Here is a 19,402-nt window from a genome sequence, read left to right on the forward strand (position 1 = left end):
AGAAGATTAAAAGGAGAACAACAGAGAACTAAAGGGTTGGAAGTAACAGACAAGGACTTAAAAATCACTACTACGAATATGCTACAGAATTTAAGGGGAAATGTACAAAATGGGTGAAAAGATGGAGAATTTCATCAGAGTCATAAAAACTCTAAAAAGGAAGCAAGCAGAAACTGTAGAACTGATGAATACAATATCTGGAACGATTAACTCATTGGAGGGGCTTAATGGTTAACTGGACACAACAGAGAAGATGCGTAAACCCAAAGCTAAGACAAGAAAAACTATCCAAAATGAAGCACAGAGTGAAAAAATTTAAAAAGTCAAACCCTGGGCATCAGAGTTCTATGGCATATGTGCAAATGGCCTGATATGCATGCAGTTACCACCTGAAAAGCAGAGAAAGAAAGGAGGAGAATTGTTGGAAGAGATACCAAATGAGAATTTTCAAAGAGGGTTGAAAATCACTAATTTAAGACAGCGAAACCACAAGCAAGATAACAGACAGAAAAGTCATACACAGGTCAACCTGCTAAAAACCAGAGTGAAAAGATAGAGGCAATGAAATGACATGTTTAAAGAGCTAAGAGAAAAAAAAAAAGAAAAAAAAACATGCACAAACATTGGCAACCTAGACATCTATATTCATGGAAAATAGTCCTAAAAAATAAAGGTGAAGCAAAGGCATTTCCAAACAAAAGCTGGGAAAATTCATGCTGCACTACGAGAAATGGTAAACGGAGTTCTTCAGACTTGAAGAAAATGAACACAGAGAAAAATCATGATAGGCAGAAAGCAATGGTGATCAGTGGGGCAAATATCAAGGAAAATATAAAATAATATAGTTTTCAATTTCTTTAAAGGACAATTGGCTATTTGAAGCAAATAGAGCAACTTATTATGGGATTATAATACACAAAGAAATAAAATATGACAATAATAATACAAAAAAAGGCAGAGTAAATAGAATTACACTATTGTAAGGTTGTTAAATGTTTCATGAAGTTGTAATAGTTACTCATGGTAAAGTGTGATGAATTAATTATACATATTGTAATCTAGAATAACCACTTAAAAATAATACAAAAAATGGTGACACTAAATAGCAATAGGGTAATAAAATATAATACAAAAGCCATCCGAAACACACCCACAAAACCTCAATTTCCAAATAAAGAAATAAAGAACAGAAAGAGAAAATGAGTAAGAACTAAGATAATAAAATTAAACCCAAGAACATCCCATGTAATTATGTTAAGTGTAAGATACATTCAACACTCCAATTAAATATGGGTTTACAAAAAGACCCAACTGTTTACAAGAGACACGTTTTTAATATAAAGACAGAAAGTGAAAATACAATGCCGAAAAAAATATACATTGCAAACACTAACCACAGGAAAGCCAATGTGTCTAGATTAGCATCAAAAAAAACTGAACTGTGAAAGTATCATCAGTGATAAAGATGGATATTTCATGATAAAATAGCCATTAATAAAGCCCAAAATTTGTTCTCTGCTTAGACTAACAGGCTTGATAAATCCTCTTTTTTCAGCATACAATTTCAGGAGGTGTATGATCTCCTGTGTGTTTATGAATCTCTATTTAAAATCTCTTTTCAAAGTCACACTATCTTTAAATACAATGATTTTATTTTCAGGCACGTAACCCCCTCAATTATCATCTACTTGATTCTTTCATGTCAGTTACCTGGAACTTCACCTTCTGGTTGATGTCCTGCACGCAGAACTGCTTCAGGAAGCGCTCATCCTCACTCCAGAAGAGGCGGATGTCGGGGATGTCGTAGAGGACCATGGCCAGCCGCTCCAGCCCAAGGCCAAAGGCCCAACCGATCTGATCTTCAGCACCAGCTACAAAGAAGAAAGAAGACAAGACAACAGGTTAAAAAAGCACAAGGGCAATACTCCAACATAAAATAAAAAGTTTAAAAACAACAAAAAGAGCACGAGGGTCCACAGGTCCATCCCACTCCTGACACCCACCCAGATAAGGCCGTGGTGAGTGCCGACCAGAAGGGTGCTGGGGGGGGAGGGGCCGCGGAGACACCCAAGGGGACCCCCATCTCACAGTTTTCGTGCTCCCCACATCCCTCGCTCCCCTCCCCGAGGCACTCTGGAGTCGAACTTCTCTAATACTGCCTTTCATTTCTGCTTAAATCCCAGGCTGGCTAAGCCCTGGTTCCTGCCTCTGAGATACTTTCCTGTAATCTGCGCTCCCCCTTTTTCCAACATTCAGCCTCTGTGTTCAGGTTACAGAGAGGAGAGAAAACACAGGCTCTGTCCCCAGGTGGCTTACGAGATGGGCAGGTTTGTTCAAAACATGCCACAGTGGACCACTGATATTCAGGAAGTGTGTGTCCAGCCTCCAAGAACCCTCAGTTTACTAGAACACACTCTGACTCTTAGTAAAAGCTGCCCCAGTAACACACAAGGAGCAAGCCCGCCAAGGTGACATGCACACGTGGCACCAGCCCCTCCGAGGGTGAGCGTGTAGTTCAGACCTATGGCAACACATGAAGTCTCGGGTTCGTTCACGTGAAGCAGAGTGAGACGGAAGACACCAACTGCTGTGCGAAGGGGGCAAGGGAGCAACACCCAGCACAGGGAAGAGCTCACGAGACAGCGTCATTTCGACTGGACTCTGAGGGGTGAGCAGGACGCTGGGGGCGCTGAGATGGCTCAGGACGCCCACCCCCACGCACACGCCCTGCGAGGGGACCCCTTAGGGACCGCTCCCCAATCCCTAGGGTTTCACTGCTGGGATTAGGTTACTTTATGCAAGTCCATCTTAGCAAACTCCAGAGAGTCTTCTGCTGGCTTAGGAGAGCTGAGCTGACGTGAAGAGAGGAGGCCCAGGTGTGGCCAGACCTGGAGGGACGCCTCCGGGAGCCAAGGGAGGCCCTGGAGGCAGCAAGAAGATGGGAAGCTCACTCCCGCGATCGTGAGGAAATGGATTCTCCTGACAGCCCAAATGAGGGAAGACAGGACCCTGAGCTCCAGAGGAGAACGTGGCCTGGTGACACCCTGATTTCAACCTGTCGAGACCCTGGGCGGGGGACCAGGCCCTCTGCACCGGACTCCTGACGCACGGCGGCCGTGACATAACAAGTGCGTGCTGCTCTAGCCACTAAGTATGAGGTTATCTGTTACCCAACACGAAAAACGAATGCTGCTCCAAATGCAGAGAAAGATGCAGGCAAGTTCCAGACTGAAGGAACGTCTTCACCGGCCGGGCAAGCTTCAGGCAGGAGAGACACGGCAGAGAGGACCTGCCTCTGGCCAGGGGCCGGCGCCACTGCCACTTACAAATGAAACCACAAGGATAAACTACAACAATGGCAGCCACGAAGAAGGGTGAGCCTCGCTGGATGATCTGTTTAAAAGATGAATGGATAAAAATATTCAAAGTGAGATCCCAAAAGGAAAAGGTACAGAGAGAGAGAATACAGCAGTAGCGGGAGGGAAGACACGCAGGGAGAAAAGCACGTGGCCGGGCAAGTGCAGAGCCACGTGTGTCCTGAGTAAGATGACCTCTCATGCGAGGCAGGGGGGAAGGGGGGCTTAACACAGACAGCGGGGTCACGAAGGAGGGAGCACAGCCCCTGACCCCTGGCCGGCTGCCTAGAAGAGCAGCTAAGGGTGAGGCACCCTCTTTCGAGTAAGTCATACTGATGCCTGAAAACCACAGAGAAGGCTGCAATGAAAAATGTAAAAATTAATAGGAGTGTGATACACTGCTTTTGTGTCCTAAAAGAATAATTTTCTCTTTAAGCGACACTGCCCAGGCCTGGTGGTGTGGTTCCACACGCCGAGCACGGCGTGGTCCCAGTGCCCTCGGTGACTGCTGGTCACACTATTTATTCTGGTGACAATTTGGAAAATACAGCAGCACATACAAAGATCCGTAACAACGCTCAAACTCTTTATCCTTCTGATTCCATTAGGAATTTATCCTAAGGAAATAATTCAACAGAAGCAAAAAGATAAATGAAGGAAGATATTCAAAGCTGTATAACTTATTACAGCAAGAACATGAAAACAACCTAAATGCCCCAAATTAGGGAATGCCTTAAAGTTATAGTACAGTTTAGTGTAGTCATTAAAAATCATAATTATACAAATAAATGTTGATCAAGTGACAGACTATAAGAAGTAATGAAAAATGTCTATGATAAAATGAGTATGTACTATGCCACTACTATTTAATACAGGTGTACGTGAGGGTTGTAACGTAAAAAAATAAAAACAAAATCTGATAAGTAAAAGACGGTAACAGCGCATTTTTATCTTGTGTTTATCTTAAGTAAGCTTTTCATTTGCTTGAGGATCGTTTTTTCTCCTTTTCTGTGAATGTCGTCATATCATATTTTTCACCCATTTGAAAAATGAGACTGCTGCTCTTTTTCTCTTATTCTGTGTTATTCTTGTTTTGCTTTAGGAAAGTTTCAGAAGATGGGGAAGAAAGGGAGGGTAACGGATGGAAGGAGCAAAAGCTAAGACACTAAAAATTGCTGGATGTGAAATAAACTCAAATACCCTGAATCTACTGCTCTTTCAATTACAGATACTGGGCTCTAGATGGTAGGTTTTATCTAAAAATTTCATAATAAAATCTAAAAGAGTTAATAATTAAGGAAAAAGTCTAACTCACAAAGCAACATTAATATTCCACCTCTCTTTATTATTTTTTTATTTGAAAAGACGTTTCAGAAACATGTTTTAAAGTTGTTTGAAAACTAGTACCGTTATGGGATGTCATGGTTATAAAAGGAAAGCAGCAGCTGTCTGTCTGTTTCGGGGGGGGGGGGGTGGGGGAGAGAACTGCGCAAGTGGAGGAAGACGGGGGGACTTTATACCACGTGCCTTTTCTATGAAGTGTGAGGAGAAATATTCCAGATAAAAATGTTCATGGCTAGATAAAACACAGTAGTTTCTCTTGTTTATTTTTGAGAAGTTATAAGAACAAAGCACTCCTCCCCTGACACAGCGGTGCCAGACCTTCAAGAAAATCACGTGACTAGCGAACATGGGTTACAAGCTGAACTGACCTCTGTATTTCTATGAGAGCCAATACATTTCCAAGCCTGGAAAATCAGTGTCATTATCCGTGGGGTTTCAGAAAACGACCACAAGCTCCTGCATATTCTCCCTTTGAATCCCAGTAGGCTGTGACTGCTTCAGCCCACAGGGTGTGAGGGAAGTGATGCTACGTGACTTCCAAGGTTACGTTAGAGAAAGCCACCCAGCTAGTGCCTGGTGGCTTGCAATGCCCGCTCTCCAGACACTCCCTCCCAGGAATCTCCCTGCAGAACACCCTCTCTTAGAACCCAGCCGCCGAGCTCTGAGCAGCAGTCACACGCAGAGGCCACGCGAGGCACTCCAACGGACAGTCCCAGGTGAACCCCGTCATCCTAGCCTCGCGGCAGGCAGGTGAGTGAGGCAGATTCAGGAGGATTCCATGTGCAGCATGAACAGAGAAAAACAAAAAACTATAACAGAACATTAACAAATGGAACCCAGCGATCCACAAAAGGACATTGTATCACGACTGGATTTATCCCAGGAATGCAACGTTAGCTCAGCATATGAGAACCAATCAGTGTAATTCATTTAATAAGCTGCTTAAAAAAGAAAACATGATCATCTCAATAGATGCAGAAAAAGCAACTGGCAAAACTCAACATCCATTCATTATAAAAACTCTCAGCCAATGAGGAACACAGGGGACTTCTTCAATCTAATAAAAGACACAATAAAAAAACAACAGCTAATAGTATACTCAATGGTGAAAGGCTGGTTGCTTTGCCCTCAGGGTCGGGTTGAAACGAAGGATGTCTACTCTTGCTATTTCTATTTCTGTCTGAGTTCCCAGCTAGTGGAAAAAAAAGGTAAAGAAGAAATAAAAACAGCTTAATAGATTGGAAAGGAAAGAGTAACACTGCCTGTATTTGTAGATGGCATGACTGTTTACATAAAGATTCCTCGGGAACGCATCTGACAGGAAACCAACACATGAATTTAGGAAGATCACAAACATACAATAATCCATATGGTGTGTGTGACTCGGGGCCTCAGTCCCACGTGGCTGTCAGTAAGGACAGGCCTGAGAGGACGCCAGGCTCAGGCCAGCAAGGGGCCATCCCATCAGCACCTAAAATCCCAACCAGCTTGTGTGTCGAAGCTCAAGGACTAGACCTCCACGAGGAGCAGGGAACAGCTGGCCTCCAGCTTCCTACCGCTGCCCACAACCCTTGATTCTCACAATCATTCTTACTGAAAAGCCTGCTTGTGACAATCTATTACCAGGAAGGGCTGTAAGAAAGGGCGTCTATTCGCTGAGCTGTACCAGATTCTGTTTTTGAAACACTTTGTTTTGGTCCCATCTAGATCTGCTTCTTCTGAATTGCACCCCCTGCACTGAGCTACCGGCCTATTACATTCATAAGGTGCCAGGAACTCCTTGTCAAGAATGCCGGTCACTAGGTCGCTCAGTCTTCCTGCGAGTCTTCATGAAATAAGCTGGTCTCAGATCTAAGAAAATGGGAACAGGAAAAGCTTCCTTCTCGTGAACAACTGGATTGTTTTCAGCTTAAGGATATCGCGACTTACGTAACTGATCCTAATCTACTCCTTACTTTGGCCCCGTGGACGCTTAGAGCCATCCTTCCAAGGTCACCTCTACAGCGGTACGTTTCTCTGCGTGACTCTTGTCCCAGTTTTATTTTCTTATCCTTACATCCTCTTTGTCCTGATTATCTGAACTACTTATTTTATCCTCTTGCACATACTTTTATACGGCACTCCCACTTCTCTACGGAAGAAAGAGAGCCATAAATAACCAGACACTTAAAGGTATTGTCATCCCAGACAGGTCTAATTTTCAGGTCTCTGGCAATCCTCAGCTGTAATTTGTTGCCGGGTGCTCCTGGGCTGACAGGGTTTTAAGGCAGTAGTTTTTTCTACATTCCAGTACTGGAGGGTTCCAGTAAACTAGACTCTGGAGCATAAAACTGACTGTAAAGAAGCACCTCAGTCAAACAGAATATTCCGGATGGGAGGCACTCAGGTTTTCCCTCCTCCTTCTCCTCTTCTTGTTTTTAAACTTTCCCATCTCTGGACTCTTATCTCACATTATTTTGGTTTTATATGTAGGCTGACCTTCTTAGAAAGATTTTCAGTCACTAATCCCCTTACTCTGCTCTGTTTTCTTCAGAGAATATCACCTCTTAGACCCCACAATTTTCCATATTTATTTTGTTTACTGTTTACTGTCAGACTCTGCCGGTAGCATCTGATCCACGGGCTCAGGACCTGGGCTGGTTTCCATCTCTGACACACCTGGAGGGGCTGGACCAGTGTCCAGCATGTACAAGGGCTCAGGCATTGTGAGGAAATGAGTGAATGGCAGGAAGGCAAGGTTTTGAGATTTTTCCACTTTTTAGTTTATTGGCTGCATTTACATGGGTTGTATTAGGAAGAATCTCATACTTAAAATGAAGTTTTCAACACAGGCAGTGACTTTCTTTAATCTTTTATCTGTCAGAGAGTGTATCCATCATGAGGTGACATGAGAGATACCATTTTGGAAAAGACATCTCAGACAGGAGAGAATTGGAACATAAACGAAAGGAATGACAGGAAAACTGAATGTTCTGTCCCCTCACCCTGCCTCCGTCACTGTCACCAAGCTTCTTTCATGCGGGGCGGCAGCTCCCGGGGCCTAGGATCTGAGCTGCTTCTGCTCCAAGCTTCCTTCCTTCCAGCTTATTTTCTTCCCCAGTGACCGAACCCTGCACCCTGAGGTTCCCTCTCATAGACGGTTTTGTTGCAAAGCCAAAGGTCAAATTAAAATTTTAAACTATTACATATTGGAACAAATTTTTTATTATATTAAGTACTTCCCTGTTAATAGGGGCTGATTTCTAGGAATTCTTTGGCTCAATGAACTGACACTTTCCCAAAATAACTGTGAAAAGAAACACTGAAACAACCTAGCAATTAACATTCATATTTTATAGAACTTAACCAATTACAAAGCACTTCACCTATATTACCTTGATTTTGATCCGCACAATGATCCTGTGGGGGATGTCAGACTGCTATTGTTAGCGATGTTTCAAAAGTAAATACCATTTAAGCAAGATCACACAGACACTGGGACTCAAACCTATGTTGTTGTTGTCTTTTTCACTTCAAGTATATATCCAGTGAATGTTCCCCCAGACTCATGTTCAAACATTAACTTAGAGAGGAGGCTCTGTTCAAAGTATTTCAAAACACCAGAAAGTTCCACTTATGTCTGTGTACTTTCTGCTTTGTTATTGCCAGTTTCCTGATGGACTTTGTCGTTATTCCATGAAAGCTAGTAAAATGATTTGCATACACAGCTGTTTAAATATATCAGTAGGCTTCTCTGAAGGTGGGGTTTCATGTCTCCAAGCATGCCTTTCACCCTGCACCTGACCAATACACACACAGAGCTGCAGAGGGAGCTTGGGGCCAGCGTTTAGCAGCAGTGTCGGACAAACGCCTCTACTCCCCTTGACCGTTAGTTACAACGACAGCCACTCAGGGACAAAAGGCCCAAGTATCCCAGCACGACACTGCACAGCACAGGCAGGCCTAGAGAGGCCAGCGTAGCTACATGAATTCTGATTTCTTCTCTTCCCACCGTGGACTTAGTACTTGATCCCCTGCTTTCCAGCTACAATCCTTGAACTGTTTCCTGGGAGACTTGTCACTGGATGACTGACTTTCTGAGCTGTGCCCTGAGAGCAACCTCCCACCTGAAACTTCTCTAGTTTATATAGCCTTGGTGCCACACGCTTCTGCCAATAAGTCCTTCACGCGATCCAAGGCGGACCTCTTTGAAAAGAACCTTTCCATGGAACGGAACAGACTGTGATCGGATTCTACAAGCCTTGAAAACCGTGGTCCTTCCTACGGTCTGAGCTGGGCTGCGTCCTAATCAACATTCTCTAATAAAACCTTTAACGCCCATCTTAAAACACTCCCTTTGGAACATTCCCCTTTCCTTTCTGGGTCCTAGACTTTGGTTTTCTTAATAAAGGAGACAGCAATTTCTGGTGCATATACTAATCAACAGTACGTGAAACCATCCCCAGTGGTCTTATCCAGCCAGAATTCTCCTTATAATGTCTCCAGCTTCCCTTAGGGATCTATGTCCTAAAAATCTGTATCCTTCCAACAAGGGGGAAAAATAAAAGCAAACATATGGAGGCAGAAACATGAAATGGAGTTGAGGTGACCAAGTTGACAATAGTACAGGGTAATTCAGAACCTTCTGAAAATGTAAAGGCAATGGTCATGCCTTGCTTAGCACTTATTAAGAGTTAAAAACTAAACATATTGACTTGGGACTTCCCTGGCAGTCCAGTGGCTAAGACTCCGCGCTCCCAATGGAGGGGGCCCAGGTTCGATCCCTGGTCCTGGGCTGACAGGGAACTAGATCCCACATGCTGCAACTAAGAGTTCACGTGCCGCAACTAACTAACTAAATATTAAAAAATAAATAAATATATTGACTTGAGTATGATCAACCGAGAACTCATCTCCCACTTCGTATACCTCCTTTTGACTGGCCGCCAAAATACAGTAGTTTTATCCTTTACCCCTTTCCCTCACATTTCAATCTAAGGTCCTAGAACTCAGGAGAATTAAGTACTATTGTGCAGCACATTGCAAATAAAGGTCTGCAGCGAGCAAAAGCTGGCCTTCCTAACGGTTTACTAGCTTTGGACATTGTCCATTTTTGAGAGAGCAGTTGCTTTTGTTTGATTGTTTGTTGTATTTTGTTTTTAACTGCCTGAGTTGCATACAGCACTGCAGGTAACAATATATTCCCAAAATTTGTATGTGAGACTTTTTTTTTTAACCAAATCACATTGTAAGTGCACTAACATGGTCATTAATTATAAACACTTTCAACTAAATGGGGATTCTTCGTACACCAATTTTCATAAGGTGACCACGACCGTAACAGGTATTTGAGGAATGCTTGGCAAACCCTACACGGAATTATTAGTGTCGGGATACGCTTTTACCTACTTCAAATGTATCGTTAAGGTTTCTTATTAGCAAGAGTTATCAAAACTGGGCCACAGCAAAAAGCAAACTAGGATTGAGAGGTCTTTCAGGAAGAAAGGAGCAGAAATGGAAAGTGTAACCCCCGGAGCCCAAATGACAAGAACGATGTGGCCTTGGGGACAGGCCTTTGAATGGCGGCCAACACAGTCCTGCCACTGACCATGAAACACAGAGGTATAGGGCCAGCTCCAACTGGAGAGAGTAACGCGGCCCAGCCCCTGGCCGCCAGGGGAAGCACTGTGGAAGAATGCTCTCTTCCTTCTTAGTGTGGAGGACATGAAAACCGCTTAGGTGACTTATAAACACATTAACCCATCCCTAAAACTCCTGAAGTATTAAGTTGGATGTACTTATCTATTCCTTTCTGTTACAGAACCAAGGAATAATGCGTCTCGCCTCGTAGTCTGAAAAAGTGTGCCTTCGTATCTGTTAGAAAAATGACTCCAAAATAAAAGTTAATAGTGCTCTATTTCTTGTCACACTGTTATAATATTTTAACCATGCAAGGAATTTAATTTAGAGTAAGTAATGCCACTGTCACTTAAATATATGAATGATAAAAGAAACGTGAGCTGTTCTAATTCCATAATTCCCGAGTAATGACAATTAATGAAACCCTCTTTCCTAGTGGGAGTTGTTTTCGGCAGCAGATAAAGGAGCTGCCGAGCCTTTTAGGATGTGCTCTCCCAAACGAGGTGCTTCTCTCTTCATCATTATCCAAAATATAATTAAAAGATGACATTTAAAACAAACTAATAGTCAAGCAGTATCCCACCCTCAGAGGAAAAGCAGCTGAGAAGCAACACTTTGCCTCCACTGAGAGCTGGTAGAAACTGCTGGATAAAGCCCGCTGCCCAACATCTGCCTTCTGTGCTGCACCTGTCCGCCTGGAGCATCAATCCCACCTGTCAATACGTGAAAAGTTGCATGAGATTATCACTGGCTGCTATTGCGTAGACAGATATTAATTGGGTTGTTTTACCGCTGTGGACATGTTCTCTGACCTTTCCAAACAGAAAACAAGTCAATAGGAGTATCTTACACAGACTTCTATTTTCGTCCTCAGCTTGCTCCAATAGTCTAAAATTCAGAGTTACATGTTTATGGTCTTTACTGTTTTAGACCATCTATCTAGCGACTATCTACATGCAGAGGAAAATCAGCCTTTAATGTTAGCCTGAACCCAGTTCAGTAGCCTTTAGGACCTCTCAGCTGTGCCGTGTGGTTTGCGGGATCTTAGTTCCCTGACCAGGGATCGAACCCGGGCCCTCAGTGAGAGCGCCAAGTCCTAACCACTGGACCGCCAGGGAAGTCCTGAAGCCAAGTTATTTACCAAAACGCAAAAGAAGATTTCTGAGCAAAAGCCAAACAGCTTGATCCGGTCTATTCCCAAATATCTTAAGGACAAGTTAACCAAAACTTTCTTGGCAAAGCTGTTTGAGTCACGCTTCCCTTCTTATTTTCAAACCGTAATCCCATCCTCTGTCCCCTCATTGGCACCCCACAGTGTTCTCTCTCGTACGAAGCCAAAGTAATCAGGGCTTGATTGGAGGCCCGGGGCCAATGTCCACCTTGGAACTGTCCAGGGCCTGACCCGCTCAGCTGTGGGCACTACTTACAACAAACTTGAACAAATACGGCTCAGGACCGAACACAACCCTAAAGGGATACTGCTTGTTTGCACTCTAAGGGACTGTGCACACGGCGCTAACATTACACGACGTCACCTATCGGCTCCCCACTGTATGAAAGCCAGGGATGTAATAATCATTCGAATGTAACAATAATAAGCCCCAATAGTATTAAGAACACACGGAATGGCTTTTTTTTCTATCAACATATGATAATATACATCATTCCAGAAGCTTTTAGTCTACGGATATGGTTCCATCCACCCTCACGTCAAAAAAAAGGAGATACAGCAAAACAACCACTGAAAGGCCAATCTGCCTATGACCCAAGAGGTCGAAAGCAAGGGTATCAGATGTCCTCCCATGGGTGAACGGCTACACAAATAGTGGGACATCCACGCCACGGAACACTGACCCACACAACACAAAGAAATGGACTTTGTAGGGACAGAGGAAGCAACTTTCATGAATCTACAGAGAGTTATGCCCAGTGGAAAATACCAATCCCCAAAAAGGGTATAGACTATATGATTCCATTGCTATAACATTTTAAATAACAGAATTTTATAAATGGAGAACAGACTGGTGACTGCTAAGGGTCAGGGACAGCAGATCTGGGTGAGATCGAATATGATTATAAAAGGGTAATGTGAAGGATCCTTGTGGCAATGGAGTTATTTTGTATCTTGCCTTTGGTGGTGAATAGGTGAATCTACACATGATAAAACTGTATAGAACTAAATACACAAACAAATGAATCCAAGTCAAACTGGGAAATGTGCATAAGATCAATGGATTGTGTCACCGCCAATAACCTGGTGTAGCTGGACTATAGTTTGGCAAAATGTTACCACTGGGGGAAACAGGATAAAGGGTACACAGAATCTCTCTGTTCTTATAGCTGCAAATGAACCTACTATTATCCCCCAAAATTTCAATTTAAAAAAAAGAAAAAAGAAAAAGCAAGTGCAGCTCTGTACATTTGTGGAGGGCGAAATCCTGCCTCCCCATCGTGGCAGTCTGGTAAATCCTTCCTAACTGGGCTGTCTACAGTTCTGACAGGTCAAGTGAGGCCCCTCGACACTCACCAGGCACGGGGATGCCAGTGCCCTACGCCCTCACTTCTCTCCCCTCTCTCTCTTTACCCCTTTCCCATTAACCTACCCAGGTCACATCCAACTATTACTTCTATACCAAGATGCACCATGAATAAAGGGGAACTTTTAAACTTGATAAATAGTATTGATTGGATCCCTGAATGAAGAAATCTTCATGCCTTTTCTCCCAATATAAATCTGAGCTCCCCTGGGGAATCTGCTCTTGCCCTGTCCGCTTCCTTTTTCTGGACATTTCTGGGCTCTCAGAACCTGATGGAGAGGAGGGGACGGGCAGGAAACAGACTCATTTTCTGGGTCAGGGCAGCCTGTGTACAAATAGGCAAGACAGTTCTTTAGCAGGAGGGTTCTGCTTGCTGGGAAGAATGTGGAAGCTGGGTAGAGAAGAATCTCTCAGTGAGTAGAGGCCAGGTGTTCCGTTTCTAGGAAACTCCCCAGGAGTGAGTGCCCAAGAGAGGAAGGAAGCCGGCCCTTCCGTGTTCCACAAGGGTCTGGTGATGGGCCCCTCCCTACCCAACGCAGCCCCTGGCCTTCGGTAGAGCTTGGAGATCTCAGAGAGCCGCTGCAGACGGACAGGGGCTGCATCTTCCTCAGAGCAGAATGGGACCCTGTGGAAGTTTTTCCCTAATCACCACCGTTAATCTAAAGAACAGACAGGTTGGGAGCACTGACTCTGCACCCAGCCCCGTCCTGCTGCCCCACTCACCAGCCGGGCGCCCCTGGGCCAGTTATTTACTTACTGTCTCTCTGACTCCACTTCTCCGTCTGTAAAGTTGGGACAGTCAACAGAACCCCCTCGTGGAGCCTTCGTGAAGCTCCTGTGAGTTATTAGTTGTTACCCAAAAGAGGCCTAGAGCAAAGGAAGGGCTCTGCAGGTGCTCGTGACGGTCACCACCCAGGTCTGTGGAGACGCAAACCCAGAAAGCAGCAAAGACCACGCTCCCCTGGACCCTGCACTGCGAGCAGGTAGCTCACGTCAGAGGCCGACAAATCCTCTCATGTTCGCGGAGGTTCTCTTGTTGCTTCAGGACAATGTTAAATGGAATATTCCCGCTGTTGGCAGAGGTCCCAAAGGCTAAGAGAGGTGGATGGTGGACATGCCATGGGACAGCGCGATGAGTTTGCTCACCACCCCTCTGCCACCTCCATGCTGTTAGGGAAGCTGAGATTTCACTGTGTTATTGGAGACATGAGCTCCTGGGAGAGTTACGTCCTGTTACCGCTGCCTCTTCCTCCCTTCCAGGGGAAATGGGGAGTGACCCCCCCCCCATCAAGGAAGTGGGGCAGGGGTTAGGGAACCACCTAGAGAACTTGGCAAGTGTCTCCTTGGGTCTGGGGGACCTAGAGACTACCCCTCACCCACACCTGAAAAACTCTAAAGGCTGAACACTGAATGGAAACGGCTGTGGTCCTGAGCAGGAAAACAGGTCTGTGCTGGACAACCGAATTGTGAGTTTCCTGTAGCCCAGGTGGGCCCTCAAGCTCGAAAAGCACCCCACCCCCAGGTCCTGGAGTGCATGAGCTGACCTCAGCAGCATGAGCCTATAAATACACCACTGAATACAGAGACCCAGCCATCAGCCGGGTAGGTTGTCACCCATTCCTGAAGCCTTCAGGCTCCATAGTGGTGAATCGCTAAGGGATCCGCCAAGCAGCCCCTGAGAAAAAAGCCAGCATCTGGACACTGGTCACACTGCCAGATCCCAGCTCCGCAGCGACAGAGGCCCCTCCCTGGCCGTCGCCTCCTCCGCCCCTCCGTGCCCAGCCCTCTTTCCCCTTGCTCTCCCTCCCCCATCACCACCCTTCCAGCTTCCACCCCTGTGCCCTACTCTGAGCTGAGGGAGGGAGAAAGCTGTCAGTTGGATGGAAGATGGAAGCTTTGCCATTAGCCTGGACTGCACTTGACAGTGACCAGGAAAGCCATGGGATCTGCTTGAAATCTCACTCTGGATGAGGAAGAACGATTAGACAGAACTTGCTGGAGGCAGTGGTGTGAAAAACAAAACAATTTTAGAAGTTTACATCTACTGAGTCCAGCTCAGTGACTTCAGTGTTATAAATGGTTTGCTTATCCTTCCTCTCCTCGCCCGCTACCAAACGGCCTCGTTCAGTTCTCTTCCTTTGTGCTTCCCAACCCACCACCCCTGCTCTTGCCTCCTTATGCCTCTAGGTAACACGTAAATATCTGAAATATTTAAATATTTTACTCCTGACCCCAAAGAAAGTAGCGTTTAATATTAAACTGAATAGAAATGACGGGGAATAGAACAAGGAAACAGAAGAATGGGGATTTAACATGACCAATTTCTCCATTCTTCTTCCCAAGGAATCCGAGGCATTTTTAACATTTTGGCTATGGAACCTAAGAGATAAAACAGATGGAGGGGAACTTAAACGGACATAGGAATAGAGCTGGATAAAAATAAGGTATCAGTTGGCAAAGCTAAAAACACAATCCCACGGGTCTAAGCACACGAAATGTCTATAACATCATGTATTCATCAGACAGACCAAATTGGTAGTCGGAACCATGACACAGATTGTGTCTTTCATCAATAAACTCTGTCAAGCCACATCTAGGCCATAAGAAGGATCTCTGTGTGGGGAAATGCCATGTGAAAACCAATCCCTGCGTCATTCTCATCTTCCTGGACCCTCCCAGCAGAGCCAGGCGGTCATGTGACCGTGCTCCAGCCAATGGAACCGAAGCAGGCAAAAGCGAGACACCCCCCCCCCAGCCCCCTTGGAGACCCTCCAGCTCTCCCGTCCTCTGCTATGGGAACCGTGATGTTATCACTGTGGCTCTCTCTGACTGATACACTTTCAATGGATTAAGCCACTGGGATTTCAGGGGGTCCTCTGTTAGCTCTGCACGGCTGGGCCTGTCCTGATGATTAATCAGCCCTAGCATTCTGACATGACAAAGGGATCTGCATAACCTCTAACTGGTACCAAACTGAGGATCAATGCCACTTTTCCTTGTCCTATAAAAATAATTCTGCTAACTCAGTATAAACATTTCATATAAACTGGAAGAGATTTATAGAGAGCCTACCACTTACAAATTGTTATTAAGAAAATGGTGTTCCTACACTGTGCAAAGGTTCAGTAAACAAGAATTTGGCTAAAACATAAGGAAAAACAACCCTTGAATGTCTAAGGAAGTCAGCACTAAAACAGGTGACCCAGAGAGGTTAGGGAACAAGAAACCCTAGTCAGGGAACTAAGATCCTGCATGCCACGAGGCATGGCAAAAAAAAAAAAAAAAAAAAAAATTACAAAGGGAATGAAAGGATTTCTAAGAACTCCTAAAAGTATGTGTTTTTTTTTTTTTTAAACAAAAAAGGCTTTTAAGAACCCGAGCTTGTCTTTGGTGTAATTTTATCAGGAAAGAAGCAGGTACATGGCCATCACTCTTGCTGCTAAATAGCATCTGTCAAAAGTAAGCCTAGGGCTTCCCTGGTGGCGCAGTGGTTGAGAGTCCGCCTGCCGATGCAGGGGACACGGGTTCGTGCCCTGGTCCGGGAGGATCCCATATGCCGCGGAGCGGCTAGGCCCGTGAGCCATGGCCGCTGAGCCTGTGCATCCGGAGCCTGTGCTCCGCAACGGGAGAGGCCACGGCGGTGAGGGGCCCGCGTACCGCAAAAAAAAAAAAAGCCTCCCTTGCCTCCCTTGGAGGGAAGCAGCCAAATCCATCATTCAGGGACCAATCCAAACCCATCAGGAGGCTCAATATATTCTGATTCATTAACATACATATCTGTCAATATTTTCTCATTTTTAGTTTTGATCTATCATGAATTTTTTTAAATAAATTTATTTTATTTATTTATTTATCTTTGGCTGCGTTGGGTCTTCGTTGCTGCGCGCGGGCTTTCTCTAGTTGTGGCGAGCGGGGGCTACTCTTCATTGCAGTGCGTGGCTTCTCACTGCTGTGGCTTCTCTTGTTGCGGAGCACGGGCTCTAGGCATGCAGGATTCAGTAGTTGTGGCACACGGACTCAGTAGTTATGGCTCGCGGGCTCTAGAGCGCAGGCTCAGTAGTTGTGGCGCATGGGTTTACTTGCTCCGCGACACGTGGGATCTTCCCGGACCAGGGATCAAACCCGTGTCCCCTGCATTGGCAGGCGGACACTCTACCATTGCGCCACCAGGGAATCCCTATCATGAATTTTTAATCAATATTTTATTTCGTTTGGGGGCTCTATTTCTTTGCAAACTTATCTTCCATGTGTTATCTATTCTCAGGAACTCGAGGTAATTTGAGAAATATGGCTTCATCATTTTTCACTCATCAAACTGGCAAACACTGCAGTCTGACAATGAAAAATGCTGGCAGGAAGGCGGACAAACAGCAAGTTCACACACTGCCGCCAGGGGCGTCAGTCCCATCTGTGATGTCTTATTTCATGAGCTGGCATTTTGAACAGAGTACTATATTATTCTCTAGACTCTGTAGAATGCTTAAAAGTTTTCTTAACAATAACTTAAAAAAATTTTTATTGGAGTATAATTGCTTTACAATGTTGTGTTAGTTTCTGCTGTGCGATGAAGTGAATCAGCTATACGTATACATCTATCCCCTTCCTCTTGGACCTCCCTCCCACCCACCCCCCGATCCCACCCATCTTGATCGTCACAGAGCACCGAGCTGAACTCCCTGGGCTATACCGCAGGTTCCCACTAGCTATCAATTTTACACATGGTAGTGTATTTATGTCAAACCTAACCTCCCAGTTCATCCCACCCTCCCCTTCCCCCCATGTCCACACATCCGTCCTCTACATCTGCATAAGATGTGCTCTTCAAGGACAGGGACAGAACTGCTCACGTCCTTCACACCCTGCCAAATACAGAGAAGTAACTATGCAAGCTTGATCTAAGAAAGCAAGAGACATAATTACTTTTCTAATGGGGCAGCTTTGAACTGGATGTGGGTGTTCCAAGCAGGAGCCACAACCAAGACGGGAAGTGTGACTATCTGGTACCAGTGGCCACTACAGCCTCTTCTGACGTGCCTGCACTCAGACTTAACAAACCTGAATAAAAGCATTCTTAAAAAAACCCACCACCACCACCAATGCAGCACGATGCTCCCTCTCTGAACTAACTTTACGACCCTCAGGTTCTGCTTATGCTTGTGGGCAGCAGGGCCCCGGAGCACCTCTGTCTTTGGTCAGGAGGAACTGTCGTCCACCCGCCACCCCCGAAAACTGCCAACAGCCTGGCATTGTGGGTAACTGGCCAGGACTATTTGGCAGGAAGACCTCAATCTTGGTCACGCTATTTGACAGGAAGCAAAATTGAATTTTAAGAAAGTCACCTAGGGTCACCTACAGCTTCTGAGCTTGAATTAGCTCTTCTAATCTCATTTGCTTGTTCAAAGCAACACAAGAAAACTATGAATAGACAAATCATCTACTCTCTCAATGTAGCTCAACATTAAGACCACACTCAGATCCACCCAGTGAGACGTAGTGGAATAAACACTGTGGTGGTATCAACAGCCAGACAACTGAATTTGATAACACAATGGGACCCTTATTTTATTTCATTTTTTAAAAAAATTACATAGGGAAAAAAAAATTACATAGGGGACTGGGCTCAGAGAGTCCTATAGTAGGGAAAAAAAGGATACTTGGAATACAGAGCAGCTCCTCTGTTAGACACACCTCCTTATGGGGCCTTGGGTACAGGATAGATGGATTAATTTCCACGTCCAGGCTTCACCAGCAAAGTGTCCACCTCCTTCAACCAATGTGCATGTTTAAAGCTCTCCCTTGAAAATGTTCCGTGTGCTGCTTCTAGCATATTTTACGTCTCCCCTTCTGGACAAGCTTCTTGAAAGGGCAGTCTACACTCACCGTTTCCAATCCTCAGCCCCTGCTGACTCCTCAGCACGATCCGGTTTAACAGCACTCTGGCTTCTACGACACCGTTCTATCAGGGTTGCCTTCGCAAACACTGACAAGAGCCCCACCTGCCAAAAGCGGCCTCCTAGGGCCGACGTCTCAGTCGGTTCAGGCGCTGTAACAAAGTACCGCAAACTAGGTGGTTCATAAACAATAAAAATTCATTTCTCACAAGTCTGGAAGCTGGGAAGTCCAAGGTCAAGGCAGCAGCCTATTCAGGGGCCCACACTCTGGCCCATCCTTCAGTGTTGGTGTTCATCAGGCAACCACTCTGCCTCCCGTCCTTCCCGCTCTGTGTTCCCCTAGGTAATTACACAGAATCCCATTCTTTTATCACCTGATTACTCCCAAGCTTCTCTCTCCAGCCCCGACCCCTTGCCACAGCCTCAGATTCATCTACCCAAACACCTTCCAATGTGCCACAACCAAGTGATATCAACATTTCCAAACCTGAACTCACTGTTCTCCCCACCGACACAGAGCCTACTTCTCCAAAGCTGAAAGCCTCAGTCTGTGACACAAATGCCCCACCAGTCACCCACGAAAGAAACCCGAGAGTCACCCCTGACTCCTTGTTCCAAAACTCCAACTCCGACCTCCATTGTTACTGCCTCTGCC

The 19,402-nt window shown here is 45.2% G+C and overlaps 1 protein-coding gene across 8 annotated transcripts in view; it reads right to left on the bottom strand.

Annotated features, from left to right (window-relative positions):
• Nucleotides 1-19,402, bottom strand: part of FARS2 (phenylalanyl-tRNA synthetase 2, mitochondrial) — a 509,124-nt gene that overhangs the window by 299,312 nt on the left and 190,410 nt on the right. For all 8 annotated transcript variants that reach the window (XM_060308104.1, XM_060308099.2, XM_060308101.2 and 5 more), the window contains one exon: nucleotides 1,711-1,871. In XM_060308104.1, coding sequence (XP_060164087.1) covers nucleotides 1,711-1,871 — 161 coding nt within the window. The remainder of the gene's footprint in view (nucleotides 1-1,710; nucleotides 1,872-19,402) is intronic.

Source organism: Globicephala melas, chromosome 11 (genome assembly GCF_963455315.2).
Source record: "Globicephala melas chromosome 11, mGloMel1.2, whole genome shotgun sequence".
Lineage (NCBI taxonomy): Eukaryota > Metazoa > Chordata > Mammalia > Artiodactyla > Delphinidae > Globicephala > Globicephala melas.